Source organism: Neomonachus schauinslandi, chromosome 9, assembly GCF_002201575.2.
Source record: "Neomonachus schauinslandi chromosome 9, ASM220157v2, whole genome shotgun sequence".
Lineage (NCBI taxonomy): Eukaryota > Metazoa > Chordata > Mammalia > Carnivora > Phocidae > Neomonachus > Neomonachus schauinslandi.
This window is the reverse complement of record NC_058411.1, coordinates 71,737,982-71,761,248: the sequence shown is the minus strand read 5'-3', so window position 1 is coordinate 71,761,248 and position 23,267 is coordinate 71,737,982. Positions and strand designations below refer to the sequence as shown.

General features: G+C 44.9%; 1 protein-coding gene across 1 annotated transcript in view; it reads left to right on the top strand.

The window, feature by feature from the left end:
• Positions 1-23,267, top strand: part of LOC110585438 (T cell receptor alpha chain MC.7.G5-like) — a 403,737-nt gene that overhangs the window by 351,436 nt on the left and 29,034 nt on the right. The window contains exon 3 of the mRNA XM_044918383.1: positions 10,663-10,720. Coding sequence (XP_044774318.1) covers positions 10,663-10,720 — 58 coding nt within the window. The remainder of the gene's footprint in view (positions 1-10,662; positions 10,721-23,267) is intronic.

The following is a 23,267-nucleotide window of genomic DNA, read 5'->3' as shown; positions in this document are numbered from 1 at the left end:
ACTTTATTTTTAAAGTTGTTGGTATTGGAGGGTCAAGAAAACGTAAAATAAGGGAAATAGTCATTATAAACTATAGAAGCAAGCATTACTGCTACCCGAAGTGGAAATTCTGGGTCTCTCTACCCCAGACAGGAGGGGTAAAGGAGAGTTCCGAGGCTCACTATGATGGACTTACCACCATTTTCATTAGAATTGTATTAATCATTAGGAAAATGTTTGTTAGCTAAAGAGCCTGAGAGACCCCTCTAAACACAGTAGGAATTCTTTGTTCCTCATTCTCTTCTTTTTTTTTAAATTTTTTTATTATTATGTTATGTTAATCACCATACATTACATCATTAGTTTTTGACGTAGTGTTCCATGATTCACTGTTTGCGTATAATCTCATTCCACACTTTTCACTTGCTTTTCCTACCCTTCTTTTGGCCCCTCCCCTTGTCCAACTTAACATTTCATGTGGGCATTCATATTGTGAGAAACCATTATGTCCACTTCTTAGCCTGTCACTTAAGACTCTCTAAAACCTGGGCCATTTCCATTCTCTAAATTTATTCCCAGCTGTTCCCTTCCATAAATGCTCTGCTCTAGACAAACGGGACACCTACTTCCCCTGAATGTTTACACCAGCCCACACCTATATGCTTCGTGTCCATAAACCAGTCATCATGGACCCACCACGATAAACAGACTTGCACACACGAAACAAATTGAGTCTCACAATGTCTTAGCCAGGACACCAAGGATAGGTGACACCAGACTTAATTTCATAGGGACAGTTTGAGAAATTATATCCCTTTCTTAAAATTAAACAGACTTGGGTAAGAGATCCAGCAAGCAAATAACCAAAGTAGGAAGAAAGGAGATCCTTTTGTAATGGATGTGGGAGGGAGGGATCCATCCACGGGAATCTATTCTCTGGAGGAGGAACGACACTGACTGAATCCAAGTAGGAAATTTATGGACTGCCATATTACCTCCGTATTTCTTGCTTTCCCTCAGGAATGGCCCATTCCTGATTGTTGCTTGGTAAGCCCCTGGTCCTCCAGGCAGCCCAAGGGGAGGAAAGAGAGGACCCCATGCTGTACCCTCAGCAGTGGTGCCCATGGAGCTCCCTTCTCAGATTCTCCTTCAAGTTACCCTCAAAATTAAGAGAGACCCCAAAGGATGATCTAGACAGAATATGAGAAGCTACCCGTAAGAGAAGGATTTCAGGTTAGTGCTGGAGATGTGTTACCTGGGGAAAGGGACAGAAAGAATGGAAAAGTCTACCCCAAGACAAAAGGAAAAATGTCCTTTTCCTAGTGACCATCTAAGCAGGGAGTGAAAAGGTCTGGTGTTGGAGTCGGTGAATTCAGGGCTGGCCAGTGCCTGTGACTGTCTCTAGCCCTTTGGAATGGAGGTGGGAATCTCCTTTGATGTTCCACAAGCTGGACTTCAGTCAGAGGTGCCTGGCTCCAGCACCCTGAGGGGTGGACCAACATGCTGACCCCTCCTGCCAGGTGGGCTCTGGCAGCGGCCCTGTCTCTCCCACGGTGATGACAGTGTCTTTGACTGCTTGGTCTTGGCGCCATGGACATGAACCATTCCTACTTTGTCCAAATGAGGAATACGATCTTCAGAATCCCTGGAGGATTATTATCTAAAACACCAGAGGATCTGCTAGGATTCTGGCAGCCAGCATTCTGGGCTCGGGCAGGAAAACTCCCTCTTTAGAATATTTAGGAAGAATACCCTTCATTTATCCAATGTGGAAACAGTCCTGAAATGCAAGCTGATGCTAGGAGTCTGTGCCAGGTTATTACTGTGACAATTACTTAATATTCTCTGTGCTCATGGTATCGCTCCTTCCAGAAGATCTTTAGGGAAAACTTAGTACAGTTTCTAGGAGGTTTTTGCTGAGCTGAAGATCACTGTGTGAATAATAATGCAGGCAACAAGCTCACATTTGGAGGGGGAACAAGGTTAATGGTCAAACCCCGTGAGTATCTCTGCTGAATCCGTAATGAATGCTCTAATTTCTAAAGGAAGCTGTAGCACTGAGCTTCATTTGGGGGCTGTTTTCTCCACCCAATTTTATTTTTTATGTTAATTCTGAGTCTGAATTCTAATGATGATCCAGGGTATACACATGCCGTACGCACATGTGAACATGGGCACGTGTGTGGTCGCCTGGCACAGGAATAAACGGGCTGGAGAATAGCAGATTCCTTGCCTTTCTGTCTTAACCATTGGGTCAGAAAGTTCTGACTGTATTGAATGCAGGGATGAGCACCGGAGTGGGAGAATCCTTCTCCAGTGGCTTTGCCAGGATTGCACGACTCCTTGCTGGTCAGGGGGCAGCTCGGGCTGAAGGTGGAGGGATGAACTATTTCATCTGAAAAGAGCCTTTCCACCCCGACCATGCTACGAATTGACCACAATAATAAACAGTCTCCTCCACTGCCTCTTTGGCCAGGGTCCCAGCTGGAGGAGCACGCTAGCTGGATTTGGGGATTGAAAGGGATTTCCTGATACACATTGGCCTGGTCGGTTTCTGCAAAGCTTCCTATGACTGTGTAATATTGGCAACAACCGTAAGCTGATTTGGGGATTGGGAACGAGTCTGGCAGTAAATCCAAGTGAGTCTTTAAATTAACTCTCTCAAACCTGTCTATGCAGTTTGAAATATCTCAGAAACTGTCTCCCTGTTTTGCCCTAATGTTTAAAATGTGCACTCACGGGTAGTGTTTTTCTCCTGTCCACCCAAGCTGAGCTCTTGCTTACCCTTCAATCAAAATAACTAGATAGAGGGAGCCAGAAATGCATGGTAGGAAGGCAGTTGGAGTATTTGATTGTTTCCTCATAGAGCAAACAGGAGGGCCCATTCCCAAAAAAGGGCCACTAGGGAGCATTGAAAGTTGGAGAAGGTGGGAATATGCATCGTATGTCCTGGCCTCCTCTGTCCACACGGTGCCAACCTCACATGGGCCATTGTAAATACTGTCTCCCCCGCCCTGCCCCCGGGCCCCCCAGCCAAAGATAAGTCAAGCGCTGCTGGGAACTCCCAGGACTCAGGGCCATCCCTGTGGCCACCCTGGAGAGCACCTCCCCACCAGGGGCAATCCAGAATGACTCAGACTTGCCGTAGAATGACTGCATCTCTCAGTCCTCTTTGGCTTATAGGCTTGTAGTGGATTTGCTAGAAGTAACAGGACAGGAGTTGGTTTCATCCTAATTCTGGCCTCCCCCGAGAAGTTCTTCTCTCCGGGAATCTTCAGGAGCATCTTAGAGACTACCTACCCTGTTTGGAATTGTGCTTCACACAGCTAGGCTATGTTCCCAGCAGCGCTTGCTGTGGCTTTGGCTGGGGCTAGCTCCCAGGGCGGTTCTAGGCTTGGCAAAGCTCAGGGAGAAGAGCAGTTTACAGTGGAGCCAAGGGGCTTCGGGAAAGGCATCTTTGATATAGGTGTTAATGAATTTCTAAATGAGCTTCTGTGTGTTAACCTGATAAGACTCTCCAGGGAGAAGGTCACCTTACCTTTGCAGCTCTAAATGTAAGACCTGCGTTGCAAGAAAAAATGGGAAATGTCAATTGCAGTGCCAAAATGAAGAGACTGGGTGTAAATACTGAATCAGTTTTAATGTTCAGTTTATGAAATGTAAGCCTTTCAGGAGAACCCACTCGGGGTACATTTATTAGGGTCAGCGAGCTAACTGTTTTGTCAATGTTACTGGCATACACACTTCAAAGGAGAACCCCAAATAGAAAAAATGGCTAATAGCATAGAGCTTAAGAACATGAATTTTAGAATCTAACTGCCTGGGCAAACCAAACTCTGCCGTTTACTGGATGTGTGACCTGGGGCAGGTTACCTAATCTCTTTATGCCTCGTTTTTCTCATCTGTAAATGGGGATAATAATACTACTTAACTCGCTGAATTGTTATGAGATTAAAAGAGTTAACACCAACAAAGGGCTTTGCCTAGTGGCTGGTACATAGTAAGTGTTACAAATATCAGTTATTATTACCAGGTTGCTGGGGGGAAGGAAAAGGGAAAAATTATATCCTTTGAAAGTTTTTGTAAAGGGCAGCACTAGAGTGTGGCTCTAGCAACACAGGAAAACTCATCTTTGGGCAGGGGACAACTCTACGAGTAAAACCAGGTGGGTCTGAATGTTCCCTATTGAGGCACAGTTGCCCACTACATTCATGTTTTGGCAAATATTCTCTGCTTTCTCAACTTCTAACCGAGGACTCTTACTGTTCAGTTCCATTTCCCTTTTGTACGACTTAGTAGGATGTGTGTAAAGCCTGGCTAATAGGGTCTTCCCTAACCCATTCGGTTTCAGCTAGAGGCAGAAAAGAAGGCAACACTGGGGGTGAACTGGGTCTGGAAATTCTAGGCTAAGACTGAGAGAATATAAGTCTGGCTGACCTTGGAGAAATAAAAACATCCAATGTGAGAGATTCAAAAACTGAAAGTGATTTTCCTGATAGTTTACTAGAGAAGAAACCACCCCTGTGGCCAGTAGAATTCCCTAAGAACTGTCGTTCAGGGAGAAAACTGTCTTTCAAGCATAGAAATGGCAAGCTCTTGTTTGAAAAAAATTTTTTAAAAAATGGGGGAGGACAGAAGAGAAACCATTGGTGACTTGGATTTTTTTGGTCAAGAAACACGGAAGACTGCATTTTCCATTAGGATGGTTTTTAAAAGTTTTAAAAAGACTTCACCAAGGAGAAGTCGCAATGTGTATAGCATACCCCTGGTGAGCTTTATAGAGGAAGAAGAGGAAGGAAATTTAGCAGAGTACAGTGTTTTTGTACTGGGCAGAAACACTGTGCCAATTTCTGGGATAAACAGGCTTGTCTTTGGGACTGGAACAAGACTCACCGTTATTCCCCGTAAGTCCTTTACCACTTGAGAGAAAGCCCTTAATCTAGAATGACCAGCTCTCACATCCCAGACACTTAATGAATTCCTAAATGAGCTTCCGTGTGTTAACCTGATAAGACTCTCCAGGGAGAAGGTCACCCTTACTTTCCTGGCTCTCACTGTAAGACATGTTTTGTAAGAAAAAAAATGGGAAATGTCAATTGTGGTGCCAAAACGATGGCGAGGTATAAACACCGGACCAGTTTTAAGGTTCAGTTTATAAAATGCAACCCTTTCAGAAGAACCATTTCCAAGGCACATTTATTAGTTTGTGTCTAAACAGCACAATTGTCCAGTTAATTTGATTAATGTCAGTAGCTGATCCAGAGATTTAGGCACTTCCTTGAGAAACCTTCTTTGTGCTCAAAATTGCCCGAATTGACTGTCACATTACCTGAATAATTGCCAGATCTGTTTTACTTTGTGCTGTATAGACTCAGCCTAATAAAAACAAATGCTGTTGTGTTTCTCCCCCCAGTCTGTCTCCTCTCCACACAGAAAGTTTCCTTCTATTCAAGCACCCAGCAAGCCATTTGACTTATTGCCGCTGCTCTTTTGCATTTATATGACTCCTTTCCTTGGAAGAGATTAAGACACTTCATAGGACTTATTAGCTAAACAGATTGACAGCCTAATTAGAGAGAAGCAGATTCTTTTTTTTCTTTAAAGATTTTATTCATTTATTTGTCAGAGAGAGAGAGAGAACACAAGCAGGGGGAGAAGCAGGCTCCCTGCTGAGCCCGGAGCCCCACGCGGGCCTCGATCCCAGGATCCTGGGATCATGACCTGCGCCGAAGGCAGATGCTTAACCGACTGAGCCACCCAGGCATTCCAAGAAGCAGATTCCAAGTATCTTTTTGTGGCTGCTCTTCCTGCCCCCTGGTGTAGAACATTTGGTCAGATTGCTCTGTGGTACAGGGCTAAGAAAGGGGCTGATCTTGTTTGTAGTGCGGGCCTTCTCAGCTGTACGTGAGAGATGTTACAGGAGGTAAGAACACTACTAAATAGGTCAGGGCAACCGACAGAGCCAGGAACGTTTCTTTCCCCTAGAACTCGCGTGTTCCCACAAAGCAGAGCATGACAGATTTTGACATCAGCTGTTGGTGGGTATCTACCCCTTCCTACTTGTCTCTTCAGACCCTATCACTCCAGGTCTGTTCCTTCCACCTCTAATTCCTTTCCCTCTCCTTGGATTCCTCGCCGCCATGCCCACCCCGGCACCAACCCCACCACACGCTGCCGCCGCCTGCCTCTTGAGCCTGTCCCTTGAATTTCCGAGGAGTTTCTTGGCGCCTCGAGTGATCCTCACATGGGACTCAGGACCTGAGGGAATCCTCCCTGAGGGCGGGCCCCAGCAGAGTCCCCGCGGAGGTGGAGGCGGCCGCCCTGGGCTACACCTGCGTGGAGGAAGGAACAGCATGGTTTTCAGGAGACGTGGGTCTGAATCCTCTCCTATCTGGAAGCGGTAGCTTCCACCTTGGGCTCCAAGACCCGTGTCTCTGAAGAGGTGGCAGGCTTTTTGTAGTCAAGTCAGCCACTGTGGACAGGCTTGGGGAATGTGCTGCATTTTGGGTCCGGCACTCAAGTGACTGTCACACCACGTAAGTGTCTTTTTCATCTCTGTGCACTAGGATGTCTGCGAATCCCATCGAGGAGTTCTGTTTCATTCCCCCATTTCTCAGGGAGTTACTGAGCGTAGTTTCTGGATCTAGCTACACCGCCATTGACCATTAAGACGGTCAAATTCAGTTTTAAAAAATAACTTTGGCCGATTTCATTTAATGCGGCCGCCGACAGCAAAGGGAAATTAGCGTGTCCTGGGAAGCTAATCGATGTGCGTTCACTGCCGTGGGGGAGGGACTGGCATTTCTTTCCTATCCCCCCACCCCCACCCCGGGCGGTGAGGCCTCAGCATTCAGTTGACCTTTTCCAAGCCTCTCCCTTCTGGCGGATTAAGTGGTCGTGTTTGCTAACTTCCTTGTGGAAGAACACACGAGACAGATAGATTCTCCTTCAGTTTTCACTGAGAAATCTTTTTGTTAGTGATTTTGACAATAAACTTCAGCTAACATAGTCCCTCTTGTTCGTGTTCGTAAATACCTTGGCTTGAACAAGCCCACTTCCCCCAGATTATTCAAAATGCGTTTCTCTGGTGTAACCCACTGCACTCCCACCCACCCTTCTATCTCCCCAGTGCTCTCTAATAAGATACGCAGGGTCACACGTCATCAGACATATTTCACAGACACAAAAGCGGAAGCACAGACAAGTTAAATAATTTAAATCAAACCAAAAAAAATCAGAACTGAGATTAGAGCTTGAGATTCCCTGTTTTCTTAGGGTGAATTATTTTGAGCTGTCATCTTTGTGAATTGAAAACAATAAGCACAGGCCATAGGAATGTGCAGGGGATGAAATTTAACCAAAACGAAAATGGACAGTGTCACCACATTGGTGTCTTAAATGTATCTCCAAATGTTTGCAGTTGGTAGTTATTTGGAGCCGGTTATTCGGTGTTTACTGGGCCCCAGGGGGGTTTTTGTAGACCTCGGTATCACAGTGTCTACCAACAACGACAGACTCTTCTTTGGGGCTGGAACCAGATTACAAGTGTTTCCAAGTAAGTGCCGGAAACCAAGCAGCGATTTTGAAAAGGTGTTTTTCTGTCAACAGCCAGCTTGCTTTGGTACATCCTCACGGTACTGCAGGCCACACTGGACAGGGCGCTCTGTAGGGCCGTCCACGCCTCTGCCTGCCTGGGCCCCTGGTCTCAGGACTCCTTGTCTCACAGGTAGAACTCTCTGTAAACCAAATCAGCTTAATCTCTATGTGAATACCATGGTTCTGACTAGAATCTTACCAGCAGTGAAAACAAGACACTAGAGAATCAGATGCATTACGACTCCAAACAAATGATCTGTTTCTCTCGTTAGCGTTTTTATTAAACATCAGGGAAGGTGAAGCAAGTTCAACTTCGCCAATCTGAAAACTTTATGAATTATGCTCCTCTTATATGCAGAGAGACCTAGATTGACTTTGGATGTTTAGTCATTCAATTTCATCATCTGTGTGTGGAATCTGTAATGGGCAAGGGAATCAAATATAATTGAATGAGCAAATAATCTTCAGTAGTCAATATTCCTGCATTGTTTTATGTGCTTTGCTCTGGACTTTTTATCTGGGATTTATCTCTAATAGGCTCCCCGGAAGGACAGTGAAGGTTTTTGTTCAGGTTTTTGTGTCTGTGTGGATAGCAACTATCAGTTGATCTGGGGCTCTGGGACCAAGCTAATTATAAAGCCAGGTAAGTCTCAGAGATGCGCCTGTAAGGGAGAGGAGACATGAGTTGAATAATACACAAAGCATAGCATGCAAATTATATTTTTAAGAACAATCCGGCTTGCTGGAGACAATGCACTCAACCCAAATGGGGTTTTCACTCCCAGTGAGAAGCAATGTCAGCCACCAGCTCTCTTGTTTGGTCTAATTGCTTCCAGAATGAATAATATTTAACTAGCCCTCCAAGAGAGCAGAGCTGGGTTGTTAGGGAGTATCTGATACGGTTAGAATGCTTTCCCAAGGATAGAACCAGCCTGATTCCGCTGGAAGAGTAAATTCAGAGAAAAGAGAATGGTCCACAGTCAAAGACTAGTGGGTGAAAAGTAGTGTCCCTGTGGCCATCCCCAGTCCTGGCCTCTGGCCGCTGTTTCGTGTAGGAAGCAGATGCCCACAAAGCTTCCAGTCACTTGCTGGTGCATCACCTCGGGGTCCAGCCTTAGTGCAAGTCCCACAAGGATATAACTTAAAAGGCAGTATCAGGGCAGGTCAAGGGAATATGGAGGCCCAAGGGATGGCTGGCAAGTCAGCCTTTGCTGTGGTGGGTCTGAGGTGTGCTGAGCCTGAGAGACTAAGCCCATCCTCACCCCATCCCACCATGCCCCTTCCTGCGGGTTCTTGTAAGGCTCTTAAAGGCTGTGTGAACTATGGGGGTGCTACAAACAAGCTCATCTTTGGGACCGGAACCATGCTTTCTGTGAAGCCAAGTACGTGAGTAATGGGGTTCTGTGTCCAGGGCAAGCAAAGTAACAGCCCCTCTGATGAAAAGGAGGGCTGGGGGTTGACCTAGTACCCCCACGGTCACCCCTTTCCTACCATGATACAGCAGAGAGAGGGAAATGGTACGAATGCTGAGATAAATCCTGGGACGGACAACTACTGTGGTAATGTTGGTCCCATGTGGAAGCTGCAGGCTCTCTGCTCTGTGAACCCCATTTCCAGGCCACATGTCAGCTTGGGTCATACCTGTACCTGGGTAGATACAGCCTCTGCTAACTTGTGTGTACAATTGTGTGTCAACTCTTCTACTGGCCACATCTTCTTTTTTCTTTTTCTTCTAAAAGAGACTCCAGAGCTACAGTTGGGGAGATTGCTGAGAAGTCAGGCAGAACTGACCCAAGGAGGAGCCTTAGGGTAGGTTAGTTCGATTTTAAAACAGGGACCCTTGTAACACCTTCCCCATATTTCCCACATTTGCCTCCCCTTTCATTTTCTCTAGAATAAGTCCCTTGGGTTTGTTCTGGACACCCACTGCTTCCAGGCTGAGAGGTCAAAACATCAGTTTTGAATTCTTTCTCTTCACATCTGAAGAATAGGGGCGCCTGGGTGGCTCAGTTGGTTAAGCGACTGCCTTCGGCTCAGGTCATGATCTCAGGGTCCTGGAATCGAGCCCCACATCAGGCTCCCCGCTCGGTGGGAAGCCTGCTTCTCCCTCTCCCACTCCCCCTGTTTGTGTTCCTGCTCTCACTATCTCTCTCTCTGTCAAATAAATAAATAAAAATCTTAAAAAAAAAATCTGAAGAATAAGCAAGTCACAGTCATGTTGGAGATAAGATCAGGTCTCCTTCTCTCCCCAAGTTTACAATTCTGTCACTCAAGCTCTACTTTTCACCAAGACCTGATACAACTGTCTTAGATGCTCACCTTCTCTCTTTTCTTCAATACCTGACATATATTACCATCCAGCCAATGCTCAGCATTGTGATAAAGGGGCTCCCATGTGCTCTTATCCTTGCCTCTAGGATATGACCTTCCTTATAACAAGATAGGTTCACTTCTTCCATTTATTTCAGGACTGGGCTTTCTAAAAGTATAGGAGATGGTGTGTCATAACACCCTGCCCTTGTCTGTCTCAAATATCATGAGTCCATGGTGGAACTTCTTTGGGAAATGATAAGACTGTTTACCTTTTATCACTCTTCCCTGGTGAAATATTTTCTTTGGCTACCACATAGACACTATTGCACAGTAAGAAAGCTTTAAAATAACTTGGCCAGTGAGTAGGGGACAGGACCGTGAAGTTTGGGGAGAGTCTGGTTGTGAGTTCAGATGGCTTTGTTGCTGGGAACCATCCCTGTGGAATAAGATTGCATCATCCCTTCAGACCTGTGTGTCTAAGGCTGAGCTCACCCATGTGAGAGCAAGAATTAACAAATTATTTGATTCAGCTCTGGCAGATTTAAGCCTAGAAATGCAAAAAGATCTGAAAAAATCTCGTAAGTTTGGTCTTTTAAAATAAAAATATATTGCTTTATGTAGCAGAACCAATTTTTTTTTCTTCCAATCCTCAAAGACTAATTTCCAGAGACATAGGGAAAAAAAGAAAGCACAGGAAGTCCAACTGCCCTCTCACCACCATGCCATGTTTGGCAGGGTTTTACTAGGGGTTTCAGTAAAGGCAGGAAATGCTGTGGCAATAACAATGCCGGAATCTTCTTTGGAACGGGAACCCAGCTGGTGGTAAAGCCCAGTAAGTGGCCATGTTCTATTTATATTTGACCAAACCAATAAATCCTGTGAAGTTAGTGAAGATTTAATTTAATATGTAGACAAATGTACCGTTTGAAAAATGACTTTTGCAAATGCATGAAACATTCATGATTGTTGGGAATAGAGCAATAATGATAAAGAGATGCAAAACGAGACCACACAAATTGCCTTTAATGTGGTAGCTTAGCTCTCCTTCTTCCGAAGAGATATTGGGGCCACCAGTTATTTACAGCCACAGTATCTCTTAAACTACATTCAGCAATGATTTGTGTGTTTACTGTGATTTTGCCCACCAAACTTGTCTTTCGTTCTATTAAAAATGAGAATGTATCTCATTTTAAATGCCACTAATATGTACAAGGTACCTTCTTTGTCTCTCATGCCTGCATATGTATTTATCCTAATAGATCCAATCCGAAACCCACACATTTTCCCCGCTTAGACAAATGTCCACATCTAGTCCCATACATGTCAGATTTCGCTAAAAACATAGCTTTCCTATTCAAATGCAATGGGGGATAAAAACCATTCAGAGATGAATTGACGATCCCAGATGGCTTTATAAACACCTGAGAGGAAATTCAGAGTAAAATAAAATGGCAGGTGTGATGACAAGGTTTTTGTTTAATGATCAGTTCCTCCGTAGGGAGTTAAAACTTTTAAACATGCCACACTGGGAAGGAGGGAAATAAGGAATTCAGGAGGCTGGCATTCCTGGGGGTGCACCTGAGGTGTCAGTTCCTCCACAGTGCCATTTTGGGGACAATGCGGCCCATCCAAATGTCAGTGAAAAAGTGACTTTTAAGAGTCACGTGTTGTTAAGTTGGCTGACTGAGTTATTAAACTCTACAACAGGTTACAACTGAGACTATGAAATGACCAACACAAGGAGCTTTAAAGTAGGATAGCCTATTTCTGAATGGTTAAGCTGTGGGAAACACCAAAAGACCAGGAAACAAGCTAGATCACTCCATAAGTTTGCTTAAATCCAGTGAACATGACCAACCCACATTAATCTTTTTAAATGACTGCAGTAAACAGCATCTGAGGGTCAGGAAGACAATGAGGAGGAGACAGTAGGGCTTGGTTCTTTATGAGTCAAACAAGGAACCCATCAGGGCTGGTGGTGATGGCATCAGGTGTCCATCTCTTAGTGGTAAGAGACTGTGTCCACGTACTGTGAAAGGAGAACATTTCCTGAAAGACTAGGATCCCTCTGGGCCAAAATGAATGATTCCCACTGTCCCTGGCTGGCTCAGGTCTATCATGAGTGCAGCAAACCGTGTGCTTGTCCTAGGATGAGGCATCTTCAGGGTCTGGTGATAAAAGGCCACTCTAACAGAGCCAAGGGTGAGGTGAGGGCTCTGTAATGCAGGTCTATCTCAGATGTGTGGCTGACGTGGCCCTTACCTGCCCCCATCTTTCTTTGGGCTCTGAAGGGTGAATTTCTAACCCCATGGTAGTTGGCCAGCCAGTTTTTGACTTCCGTAATAGAATTGTGTTTGATATCGCAAAGGAGTTAGCTGAATTGTTGCTTTTACAATTTGCCCTCTGTGTTAAATGAGGTCATCCAATTTCCTCTCTGCACATTTGCAATAAGCAACATAAAATTCAAGCAAAATAACCAGGAGACACAGAGAAAGATGGCTGAAGAGATAATGAGGCCTGTTTATTATAGTAGAAGGAGACAGCATGGGGATCTGTTAAGTCCCAGGAAGATGAAATATCCATTAAGGGATGTGTAACTTTCCTGAAAAGAATCACCAGGAGTTTTTGTTGGGGACCCAATCACAGTGTGAACAAACTGAAAAAATCAGCTTTGGAAAGGGGACTCAACTTAATATTCTCCCCAGTAAGTACTGTTCTTGTGATTTTCTGATATTAACTCCCACTGAGTTCAAAGTGGCTTTGGTGTCAGGTGTGAACAGTTTCTTAGGCTCAAAGACGTGTGGGCAGCTTCTAGATCCTGGGCCCTTCCGCTCTCACGGAGGCCAGGTCCTTGGCCTTTCCGCAGCTTAGCCAAATACCAATTCTTTCCCCTCCAGAGCTAGGAAAGTTGCTGCCAGGGTTCTGCTGCTTACATACCAATTATCTTTTTCATTGTTTATATATTATCAAGAGTACAAAATCATGACCCTTTGCCCAGAGTCTATCTTCGAGTCTCTCCCCCGCCCCAGGGCTTGTCCCCAGTGGACTTTGTTTGAACACATTGTTAAACCCAGTGTGATTTCTGGCTCCGACCAAAGTGGTTTTGGAAATAACCGCAGCCTACCTATCACCCTCTCCTTCCACTCTTCATAAAAGACCCACTTTTTCCTGTTTGGCCTCTGCTAAGATTCCTGGCTCTGATGCTCCGTGCCTTCTCATTTCCCCTGTTCCAGGGAGGGGTGGGAGATAGCTTTTTAAAGACCTACTTAAATGCCAGAGGCAACAAAGATGGTGTGTCGGCCAAGAGCAACAGCTTGTGTTGAGGCTTCTCGCGCTGTGCCATTTTCCAAATCCTTTTTATTTCTAGCACAGCGAAGAGTTCATCATGAGGCCAGAGACAGGGGTTTCCTTTGGAACATTTTTCACAGGCTAACAATAAACTGGAAGTTTGCAGGTTTCAGAAATGCATTCTTGGGCCACAGCTCCATGTATGGAAGTTCTTGTAGCCGGTCAAAGCCAGAGCCATCTTCATGATACCACATTTTGTAGAGGATCAGGGAGAAGGAGCCAAAGACATGCTTAGGGAAAACAAAAACTATCGTTAAGTGGGAAGATTTTGATCTAGGAAAAAGATTAACAAGAGGAAACATCCAGAACAACCTGGGCCAGGCATTCAGAGTTTTTGTTATGGAGGCAATCGCTGTGGGAAATCAGGAAACAGCCTGCCTGTCTTTGGAAAGGGCACAAGACTTTCTGTGATTCCAAGTAAGTGTCCCTGGCCATCCCTAATTTTGATCAGCGTTGCTTCTCCCCTTAATGATTTTTCAATGTTCCTAGGAATGCTTTTGCCACCCCACCCCCCCCAAAAAAAGGTCTGTTAAGAGCTGGGAAGTGAGTTCTGAGCAGGAAGATAAACAGGTTACACTGGCATGATTCAAAAGCCCACTAGACAATCAGAAGCAAACACAAGTACCTCAATCCGGCCTCGGCGCCTCCAGCTTACTCTGACCACATAGTTTGGTCCAGTTCCCTCCTCTGGTCCCAGGAGACTAAAACCTTGGGACAGAAAACTAGAGACTCCTTGGCCTGAGGCGCACAGGGAGGCTCGTCTGAGATCCAGGAGCCATTTAAAATATTTAGTGTTGTGATTACTTTTAATTTGTCTAAGAAATGCATGAAAATTTCTCATTGTAAAAACAATTCAAATTACAGATAAAGCTAATATTCACCGTGACCCACTTCCTTCGATATGAGTTTTCTCCCCGCCAGCCCCCCCACCCCCCGCCCCGCCGAGAAACGACCACTGGGACTGGTGTAGTATGTTATGATGAGTTTCTATTTGGAGTTTGTTGACATGAAGTCTTGGGTCTTCAAGGAAGGAGGCTGGAGACACAAAGTACTCTGACTGCCACTTGCAGATTTCAATTAGATAAGGCACAGTTGCTTGAATGCAAAGGCTGATGGCAAAGGAGAGCCACCTTTCCCGGGAGCTCTCAAAGACTGGATGGGTCTTTGGTCAGAGAACACCTTGGCTGGAGACAGGAGAATGGACAAGATGGCCTCTGAAATCCAGCCAGGTCTCTAGGGATGGTCCACCCCATGGCCAGCCTCTGTCACAGGCTCTTCTGTCTGTCATCTGATTATCATTACGGTCTGAGCTTTTGTCAGCACTGCTCTTGTGCTGTGAGTGCTTTGATTTTTCTCAGCATCTACGGGGTTTTTGCAAAGAAAGAGAACTCTGTGCATACTCTGCGGGTGGGAGTTATGGACTCACGTTCGGGAAGGGCACCAAACTCATGGTCACACCAAGTAAGTTCTTCTTTCTGGCTAATTATTCTTCCCAACAAGCCTGTCCTCCATCATGCAGAAGCTGTCAAAACACAGGTGGTGTTTTCTTTGCTTGGTTTGTGTTGGGTGGTTCGTGATACCAGTTGGAAAACAAGGTTATTAATGCATAGTTCCCTAGGGCATTGTGCTTGGCTTTTACTATCCATGGAGTCTCTCCCTGAGAAAATGTGTGAGCCTCCACGAGGAGGAAGGTACAGGAAAAGCAAGCAGGAAAAAGGCAGGAATTGGATGAAAATAGACAAAAGGCCTGCAGGAATAACAAACAAGATGGGATCCCAGGAGACCTGCAGTAGCCGCGTTGAATGAATTTCCCAGGAGGTGCTCCTGCCAAGGCCCATTCTTTCAAGGAAAATTATGGCAAATACAACCGGGCTCAGAAGTTGCTAATTATTAGTATTCATCCCACGTTCTAACCTAATTACAAAGAGATTGTTTTGGCCATGGGCAGTCATTTCAGGTTCTGTTTTCCTGCTTGCCTCCTCCACCTCCACCTGTCTTCCTAGAGGCCCCAGTCAAGGTTATTGCAATAGCACTGAGCACTGTGTAACACCAATGCAGGCAAATTAACCTTTGGGGACGGGACCACGCTCACTGTGAAGCCAAGTAAGTTGTGTTCTTCTTTGGCGGGGCCTTTAGGGGCAATCAATCCAATCATTAGTTTGAAAAATACTTTAATCCCGTGCATCTGCTTGGGCTCTTTATTAATGTTCTTTCCCCAGGCCAAAGAGAGTCGGTTCCCTTCTCTGCTTTAAAATGAGATGCGCATGCATGCACACACACACATATGCACACACACACAATCTCGTACTGTGGCTCATGATGAGGGGCTCTCAGGAGCATAGACAACATTTTCAAAGAAGTAGAGGTATAAACAATCACTGAGCCAATGAGAATGTCAGGAAGGATCTCCGGAGGGGACCCAGTGCTACACCACCCCTAACTAGGCTTCCCTGCATGCACCCTGGCCATTTGGGATATGCTCTGGCTCCTTCTGATGCTCTAGGGCAGGAATTCCTCAGTGCCTCTCTGTAATCAATTCTGAAATTTAGCAAGCCTTGCTGCCAGAAAGTATTTTTTACATCTAACTTTGACCACCACCACCCACCACTGCAATTTAAATCTCTCAAAAGAACCATTAGAACTTTGGGCATCTCGTTTGGGAGCAAAATTTCTTCTGTAGAACATGACACCCAGCACTGAGTCTACTTCTGCAGCATCTCTGAGAGGCCATGTGTTCCCTGGGCACATCTGGAACCTGGTTGTTTATGGATTAGGCAATATAGCATGAGCTTTAGAGATAGAAAAACCAAAATTCAAGTCCTGGCTGCACTACTTTGTTTAGCTGTGTGACCCTGGGCAAATTACTTAACCTCTCTGAGCCTCAATTGCCCCAACCATAAAATAAGGATTAAAAAAAATATCTACCATGCTGAGTTATTGTAAGGATCAGATAAAATAATACAGCTAAAGTATTTAGCATAGTGCCCAAAACATAAGAAGAGCTCATTAAACCCTAGCTATTAATAATAATGATACACATCATCTCCAAGCACAGTAGAACTTCTGTTTCGCCCCTCGGGCTCTTCTGTCAAGACTCTGTCATACATCAGGAGAAGAGCTGCCACGGGGGGAGGGTGGAAAGTGTCAGCCTGTTCTATGAAATTCTTCACCTGGGATTTGAAAGTATCTAAGTGGAAATAGAAAGAATCCTGGATCGTTTAAATACAAAATCATCCAAGTGTCAGAGGCAGGGGAGAGGTTTCTGCAGGGAGCTGCATGGCCGGAGCTCCTGAGGCTGCTCACAGGCCCTTGGAGCAGGGGTGCACTCACAGTAGCCGAAACCTTACACCTCCCACCATGGGGACCCCAGTATGACTTCCTCCAGAGTGCCCCAAGACACAGGCTTCCCATGTGGAGGGACAGGGATAGAGAGAGAATGGAAGCCCCACAGGAAAGAGCAGCCTGTCCTCAAATTGTCCTTCTGCTCCTCTGGGTAATGAAGCTCATGATGAAATATGGCACCTGCAAATAGCCGGAGATGGGGGATCAGTAAAGTCCATAGAGGCAAATCGGGGCAGTGAATATGGAAATAAGAGGTGGAGGGGAAAGTGGAATCAAGTCACAGAAAGCAGTCTGGGATAGGAGGCATCAGACAGAAGCTAGAGGGGCCGTGTTCTCCAGCTCCACCAGGACTCAGGCCACAGGACGCAGCTAATACTGCAAGAAGAAGGGAGTGAGGTTAGTGGTAAAACCTTCCTAATAGGTTTTTGAACAGTGAAAGTGAGCTGTCAGGAGTAGTTGCCAGAACACTTTCTCTAGAGGGTTTCGAAAGGAGATAGACACCCTCCTATCAGGGGTGATTGACGTGCAGCTCTGCCTCAAGGCAGAAGAAATGAGAGACCCTCTTTAAGCCTCTTTCTAGACCCTGGAGTCTCTCTCCGGGAAAAAAAAAAAAAAAACAAACTCTGGCTCATTAATGCAGAGCTGCATCCTTCAGGACACCAGGGTCGCTGGGTTAAGTTTTGGAACCTTTGCTTGATGTGTCCCAAACTCCCTTTGTTGTCAGGACTGGACAGGACAAACAGGCTGGCTTTTTCATCCTCAAGCTGAGAACACAGGTTCTGGGTCCTGGGTCCAGGGTCCTGAGTTCTGGGCCGTTTGTGGTGTTGAGATGAAGTCAGGGGAGCTCTAGGGGGTTTTTGCAGAGCCCAGAGGCACTGTGGGACTAACTACGGCCAGGGTTTGAGCTTCGGTCAGGGAACCAGCTTGTCCGTACTGCCCTGTAAGTACAGTTACGTGGGAGAGGAGATGAGCCCGGGCTCAGTGTGGGAGTGAGCCAGAGGGTCTTGAGGCCGGGGTCCCATAGTGACTTCAGGAGGAGGGATGGAGAGGGAGGTAGAAAGGGACAATAAGGAGGGGGAGGGATCACTCATTCCGGGAGGAAAATCACAGGTCTGTGTGGATAACACCGGAGGAAATGCATTGGAGGTTTCCCTTCTCAGGAGGGCTTGGTGTGGAGGAAAGCTGAGTTGGCAGGTTTTTGATGCTGAGATAATCACTGTGCACAAGGACAAGGCTACTCTTTTATCTTTGGGAAGGGGACAAGGCTGCTTGTCAAGCCAAGTAAGTGGCATATAATTTGAATTGTGCGCTGAATACTATTATCTCCAAAAGGAAGACCTGCTCTCTTTTCCGTGGGGGCCTCCTTGGGTCAGAAGAACATTGAAAGGGTTGAGCAGACCAAGGCCCAGTGCCTGGTCATCTTCTTCACCCTTGAAGGAGCTCTGGAAGGGGTAGAGGGGAAGGAACTCGCCAGGACCCCACCAATAACCCAGTCCTGGGGTCTGTCCACTCTCCCAATCTTCCAGTAAATAAAACCATCTGATGGCAAGTCTTCCTCAGAAGGGGATTCCAGTAGAGTTCTCCCTATTTCATGGACTTAAAAACTGAGGCAAGTAGAGGCCAGTGATGGATACAGTTCCAAGAGGCTCAGAGCTCAGAGATCCTAGAACAGTTTTTCCAGGAGACTCATGAATTCAAAGCACCAGGTGATTTAAAGGCGAGGGCAGCCGTGGTGATCAGCTGTAATGTGAACTCTGGCAGTGCTGAGGACTGGGCTTGGCATAAGGTGAACTCCTAGACGTGGTGGGTTTTTGTCACGAAAGAGTCTAGAGCCAGGGCCCGGCGGGCTTCCTTAACCACAGAGGCACTGTACGCTGGCCCTACTGCCCAGGAAGTACAGCTCTTGGCAAGCATCATCCTGGGCATCTTGAAAGAAGAGAAATTAGAGGAGAAGGGAGGGAAAAGCTTATATCTCATATCATGCAGTTACCTCATTTTGTAGCAAAATTGTTTCCCCACGAGCAGTTTGTCTTCATTTAGCAGCTGTCTTCTCTGGGGAAGCCATTTTGTAGCAGTGTTTGTCACTAGTGTGACAACTGATGGCTGGTGGAAATTGAATTTTGGAGCCGGGACCCAAGTTGTGGTCACTGCAGATAGGCTTGATTACCTGGAGTCTCACCTGCCCTTAATTTTAACCCCCGGGTGCCACGTATTTCTAGCCAAGACCATGAGAAACAGATTTGAAAGGAAGCCATTTCCCTGAGCAGCAATACCCAGAGCCATTAAGCAAAAACGAGAAATCGGTTTGGATAGAAACATTTTTGGATAAATAGGAATTCTCATTATTCTCTCTCAGCCCCCTGTGTAAGTACTTTATTCCCCATATAAGAAAAATAGTTACAATAAGTATAGCCACAATTCATGCTATGGTGTGAGAGAGATCTGCTGTGGATTTTGGGGCAGAGGATTAGAAATGTGTTCAAGAAGATTGGATGTGTTTTTGACAAGATATGTAACACAGTGTGAATTATAACCAGGGAGAGAAGCTTATCTTCGGACAAGGAACTGAGTTATCTGTGAAGCCCAGTAAGTATAGAAGTGTATCCCTGGATTAAGCAATGTCTGTGGATTAGGGGCTGATTTAGACCCAATTGTACACTATGTGAAGAATGTTTAGAAAGGGTGAATGAGCATCAAATAGAAGGAGGACAAAAGTCTCCCTGGCTAGGATCTGCCGTCCTGGTGCAAAATGGGCGTGTGGGGGAGTCCTGGGAATTGCTCCCAGAATATATGTGGTGGGACTAACGAGGTGTGACTGTGTACTTGGGGTACTGGCTAGGTCCTGTGGCCCCGGATTTGTACAGTCATTGGTGGACGAGACTTCTAATTCCTCAATAAGCCCCTAAGGCACTATTCTTTTTGGCTAAGATTATGTCAGCTTATAGAAGGAACCTTGTAAATAATGATCATTGACCCAAATAACTGTGATTAGCCTTTCCCAGAGTCTGAAAATCACTTTTTTTTTAAATGTTTATTCCTAAGTACTGTGGGACACCTCCTGTTTCTAAAGCTTTGGGCCAAAAATTTCTATAACATAGCCTCGTGGAGCAGAGAGAACCCTTAAAATCATCCCTATTGACCGCCTCCATTTATGATGGAACTAAGGCCTGTGGAGGAAACCGATCCTGGTCCTACAGGCTGTCTGTGCCTGAGCTGGAACTAGAACTTGAATCTCCAGTTTGCTGAGCTTGTGTCAACAATTAATTCTCCTGGCCTGAAGTTTGAGGAGCCCACAGGACTCATCTGACGAATATTTTTGTTCATCTACTCTACGCCAGGCTTGGTGTTCAGACCAGGGACCCATCAGGGAACAAACTCAACGTGATACTGCCCTCAGGGGACAATATCCCCTGACCTTCTGGAGGTGGATCTCGTTTGTTCCCTCGAATATGACAATCCATATTCTGATCCCTCCTGGGCATGACTCTTTGGTGCCATCCGCACTACTTCAGGGAATATTAAAGTTCATTTTTCTTGCATTTTTTATCTCTTTTAGCGGCTAAATCAACATAGGGACCACCTTAGGAGAAAAGAAGTGACCCAAAAGTAAAGTGGAAAACTAGAAATTTCCCCAATAATTTAATCATTATAAAATTATTTTATCAGTATCAAACTAGCAGCCAAAGTAACTAGATAATGCTCTATACCTCATTTCCATCCTATAGACTCAGTCTGAGGAGGACTCAAGGATTTATCCCTGGTTGCACAACTCAGTAATGCCCAGAGTGGAGGAGAAAGAGTCTCTGTCCCGAGCTTTGTGAGTCTTCTTAGATAAAAAGATGTGAACCCTGATTTAACATCTAAAATCAGAGAGCACTTACTCTACATATATATTGCAAGCATATGTTTGATGCTTAGAACTCTGTAGTAGAAAGTGGAAAACATGGGCGCCTGGGTGGCTCAGATGGTTAAGCGTCTGCCTTCGGCTCAGGTCATGATCCCGGAGTCCTGGGATCGAGTTCCGCATCGGGCTCCCTGCTCTGCGGGAAGTCTGCTTCTCCCTCTGCCTCTCTCTCTCTCTCTCATGAATAAGTAAATAAAATCTTTAAAAAAAAAAAAAAAAAGAAAGTGGAAAACAAAGATTCCTTAGGAGACAGTGGGATTGTAAAGACAAGGATTTATTCAGGATTTGTAGATAGGCAGCATGGTTACTCCAACAAACCTAGGCTGACAATGATGTAAGGCCTACCCCATAGAGTAATTGCCAACTCTTTACTCTGTGCTCTGTCAACCTGGCCCATTTGATCTGGTTTTTGTTGCTGGGCATATCACAGTGTTTCTTCTGGTTCAGGCTGGCAACTGACCTTTGGATCTGGGACCCAGCTGACTGTTGTACCTGGTAGGCTACCACAATCAAATACTCTTTGTGCTGATTTATTAATCTATAAATGTATACTGTACATACATGGAACCTGATGGGCCTGGGGCTGAGGGTACGGGAGAGACACCAAGAGCACATGCTTAAAGGGGTAACGTGAGAAGAGAAGTATTTATTCATCAAAGGCCAAAGAGAAAGAGAAGCCTTTTTGCTAAGTTTGGAAGGGGAGTTGATGAAAGAGAATAGAGAAGAAGCTATCCTAACCTAGAAGGATTGCTGAATAATAGAAACAGATTCCATAAAGGGAGTCTCTGTTTCTCATAATATTTTTATTTGAACCAGAGGAAATGCTGCAAGACGGTTTGACTAGGAACTATCTTAAACCAAGTCTAGTTGGCCAGCTCTATTTCTAGCTTATCCTAGCTTACTTCTACGTAAGTTGCTAATCACAAAGGTGCCCATTTAAGATATTTAAATGCAGCTCTATTTCTATAGCTCTCTGGTGCCCTTCCAGCAAAGTGTTCCCGTAACACACTGCTTATCATTTCTACAAGTAAGAACAAGTAACCCCTTTGCCCTCCAAAACTGCATAAGTATTATAATTACTTGGCTTAGACTGAAGTATTTTATTTCTCCTAACTGTGTTCATTTGTTGAAATTTGTTTAAATCCAAACTGTGTGGGTGTCTAACTGTTGGCACTGAGGTTTCCTTTCTGTCCTTATTGTCAGCAAAATATTTTGCTCATAAATAATGTTTCATCTAGACTTGCAAATGACAGCCAGCACTGTGGCCTCTTTTCTTTCCCCCTTGTGAAAGGGAACATGCAGGCAGAAAGAAAAAAAAAAAAAGAGCCAAAATGTACAGTTTCATTGTGGGGGCTGGAAGGAGAGTGTCAGTGTGGATGGTAAAGTACATTTGGTTATATGATGTAAGTACTTTGACAGATAGGATACAAGGATCTTGGTAGATGATACATGCAGACAGACGACAGCTAACTAGCTGGTGTGGTTCAGGGTATCATTAAAAGCAGCTCAGGTCAAGTTGTCAAGCACAATGCAGATCCCGGTACAGACTCAAGGAGAAAAGCCTCCAGATACCCTGGGACTAAAGGCAGAGTAAGGATTTTTCTCACAATCCAGTCCACCTGAGGAGACTTTTCAGTTGTAATTAGGAAAAGAAAAAGGTAAAAAGCACTTACTGGCAGTGTCCTTGTTTCAAATATTGTGTGTATGGAGCACAGAAGACTTAAGAATGAACCCAAGCAGAAAACTAAAGAAAAGAAATCGATAAAACCACTGAAGAAAATCAGTTGCCCTTATCTTTCCTGTCTCTGATAATGAATGTGTCTTCTTGGCTCATTCCTCACTTTGGTTCTTGAATTTTCTAGGAAAATAGCAAGAAGCTGGTGGGGTTGGGTTAGTCTTGACCTACCTTGGTTGGTTATCTCTATTCAGCACGCCTCCCTTTTTGGAAGCCCCAGACTTTTTGTAATGACAGCAAACAGGGTGTACAGCTCTAACAGATTTTACTTTGGATCTGGGACCAAACTCAGTGTAAAGCCAAGTAAGTTACAATTGTCTATAAGTAAAAGTCACCAATATATTATCCTAAATTCCTCTTACCAGTTTGTATTTGTTTTGAGTTCTTTTATTTTATTTTTTGGGTTCCCACCCATAACAATTTATCATTCTTTGTTCATACATCTCTTAAACAGATATAAAACATAGTAAACAGATCCTGTGATTCAGTAAACATTCTGAAGCTGCCGACCCTACTCTTGGGATGGTATCCTATATAAAGAACATTCCCAAATTTTAACTATTGCTACTTTTACTAGTTGACAAAAGAGCATTTGGATATAATTTAAAGTATCTATGAATGTCCCGGGTCTCAGAGAGATGTGACAAGCTAAAATTATATGTATTTTTAAGATAAAAAGAATTAGATAATCTTGATCATTAAAAAAACTCTTATTGAATGCTTGCTATATGCAAAGTGCTGTGTAAATGCCTCTCATACTTGAACCCATTTCACCTTCCTAACAGTCCCCTAGGATAGATACTAGCATCCCCCTTTTCACAGATGAGGAAGTTGTGTGAAAGTGAAAGCCAAAGCAAGAGGTTAAGATAGTTACCAAGGGCGTATGGGGGTAAAGCTAGACCATGAGGCAGCCTTGATGAGGTTTGTGTAGGAACACCTATCACTGTGGCCGTGATAACTACAACTACATTTTTGGAGCAGGAACCACAGTAACTGTAAGAGCAAGTAAGTAAGAAGGAAAAAAATCAGAATAATTTTAAAATAAAATGG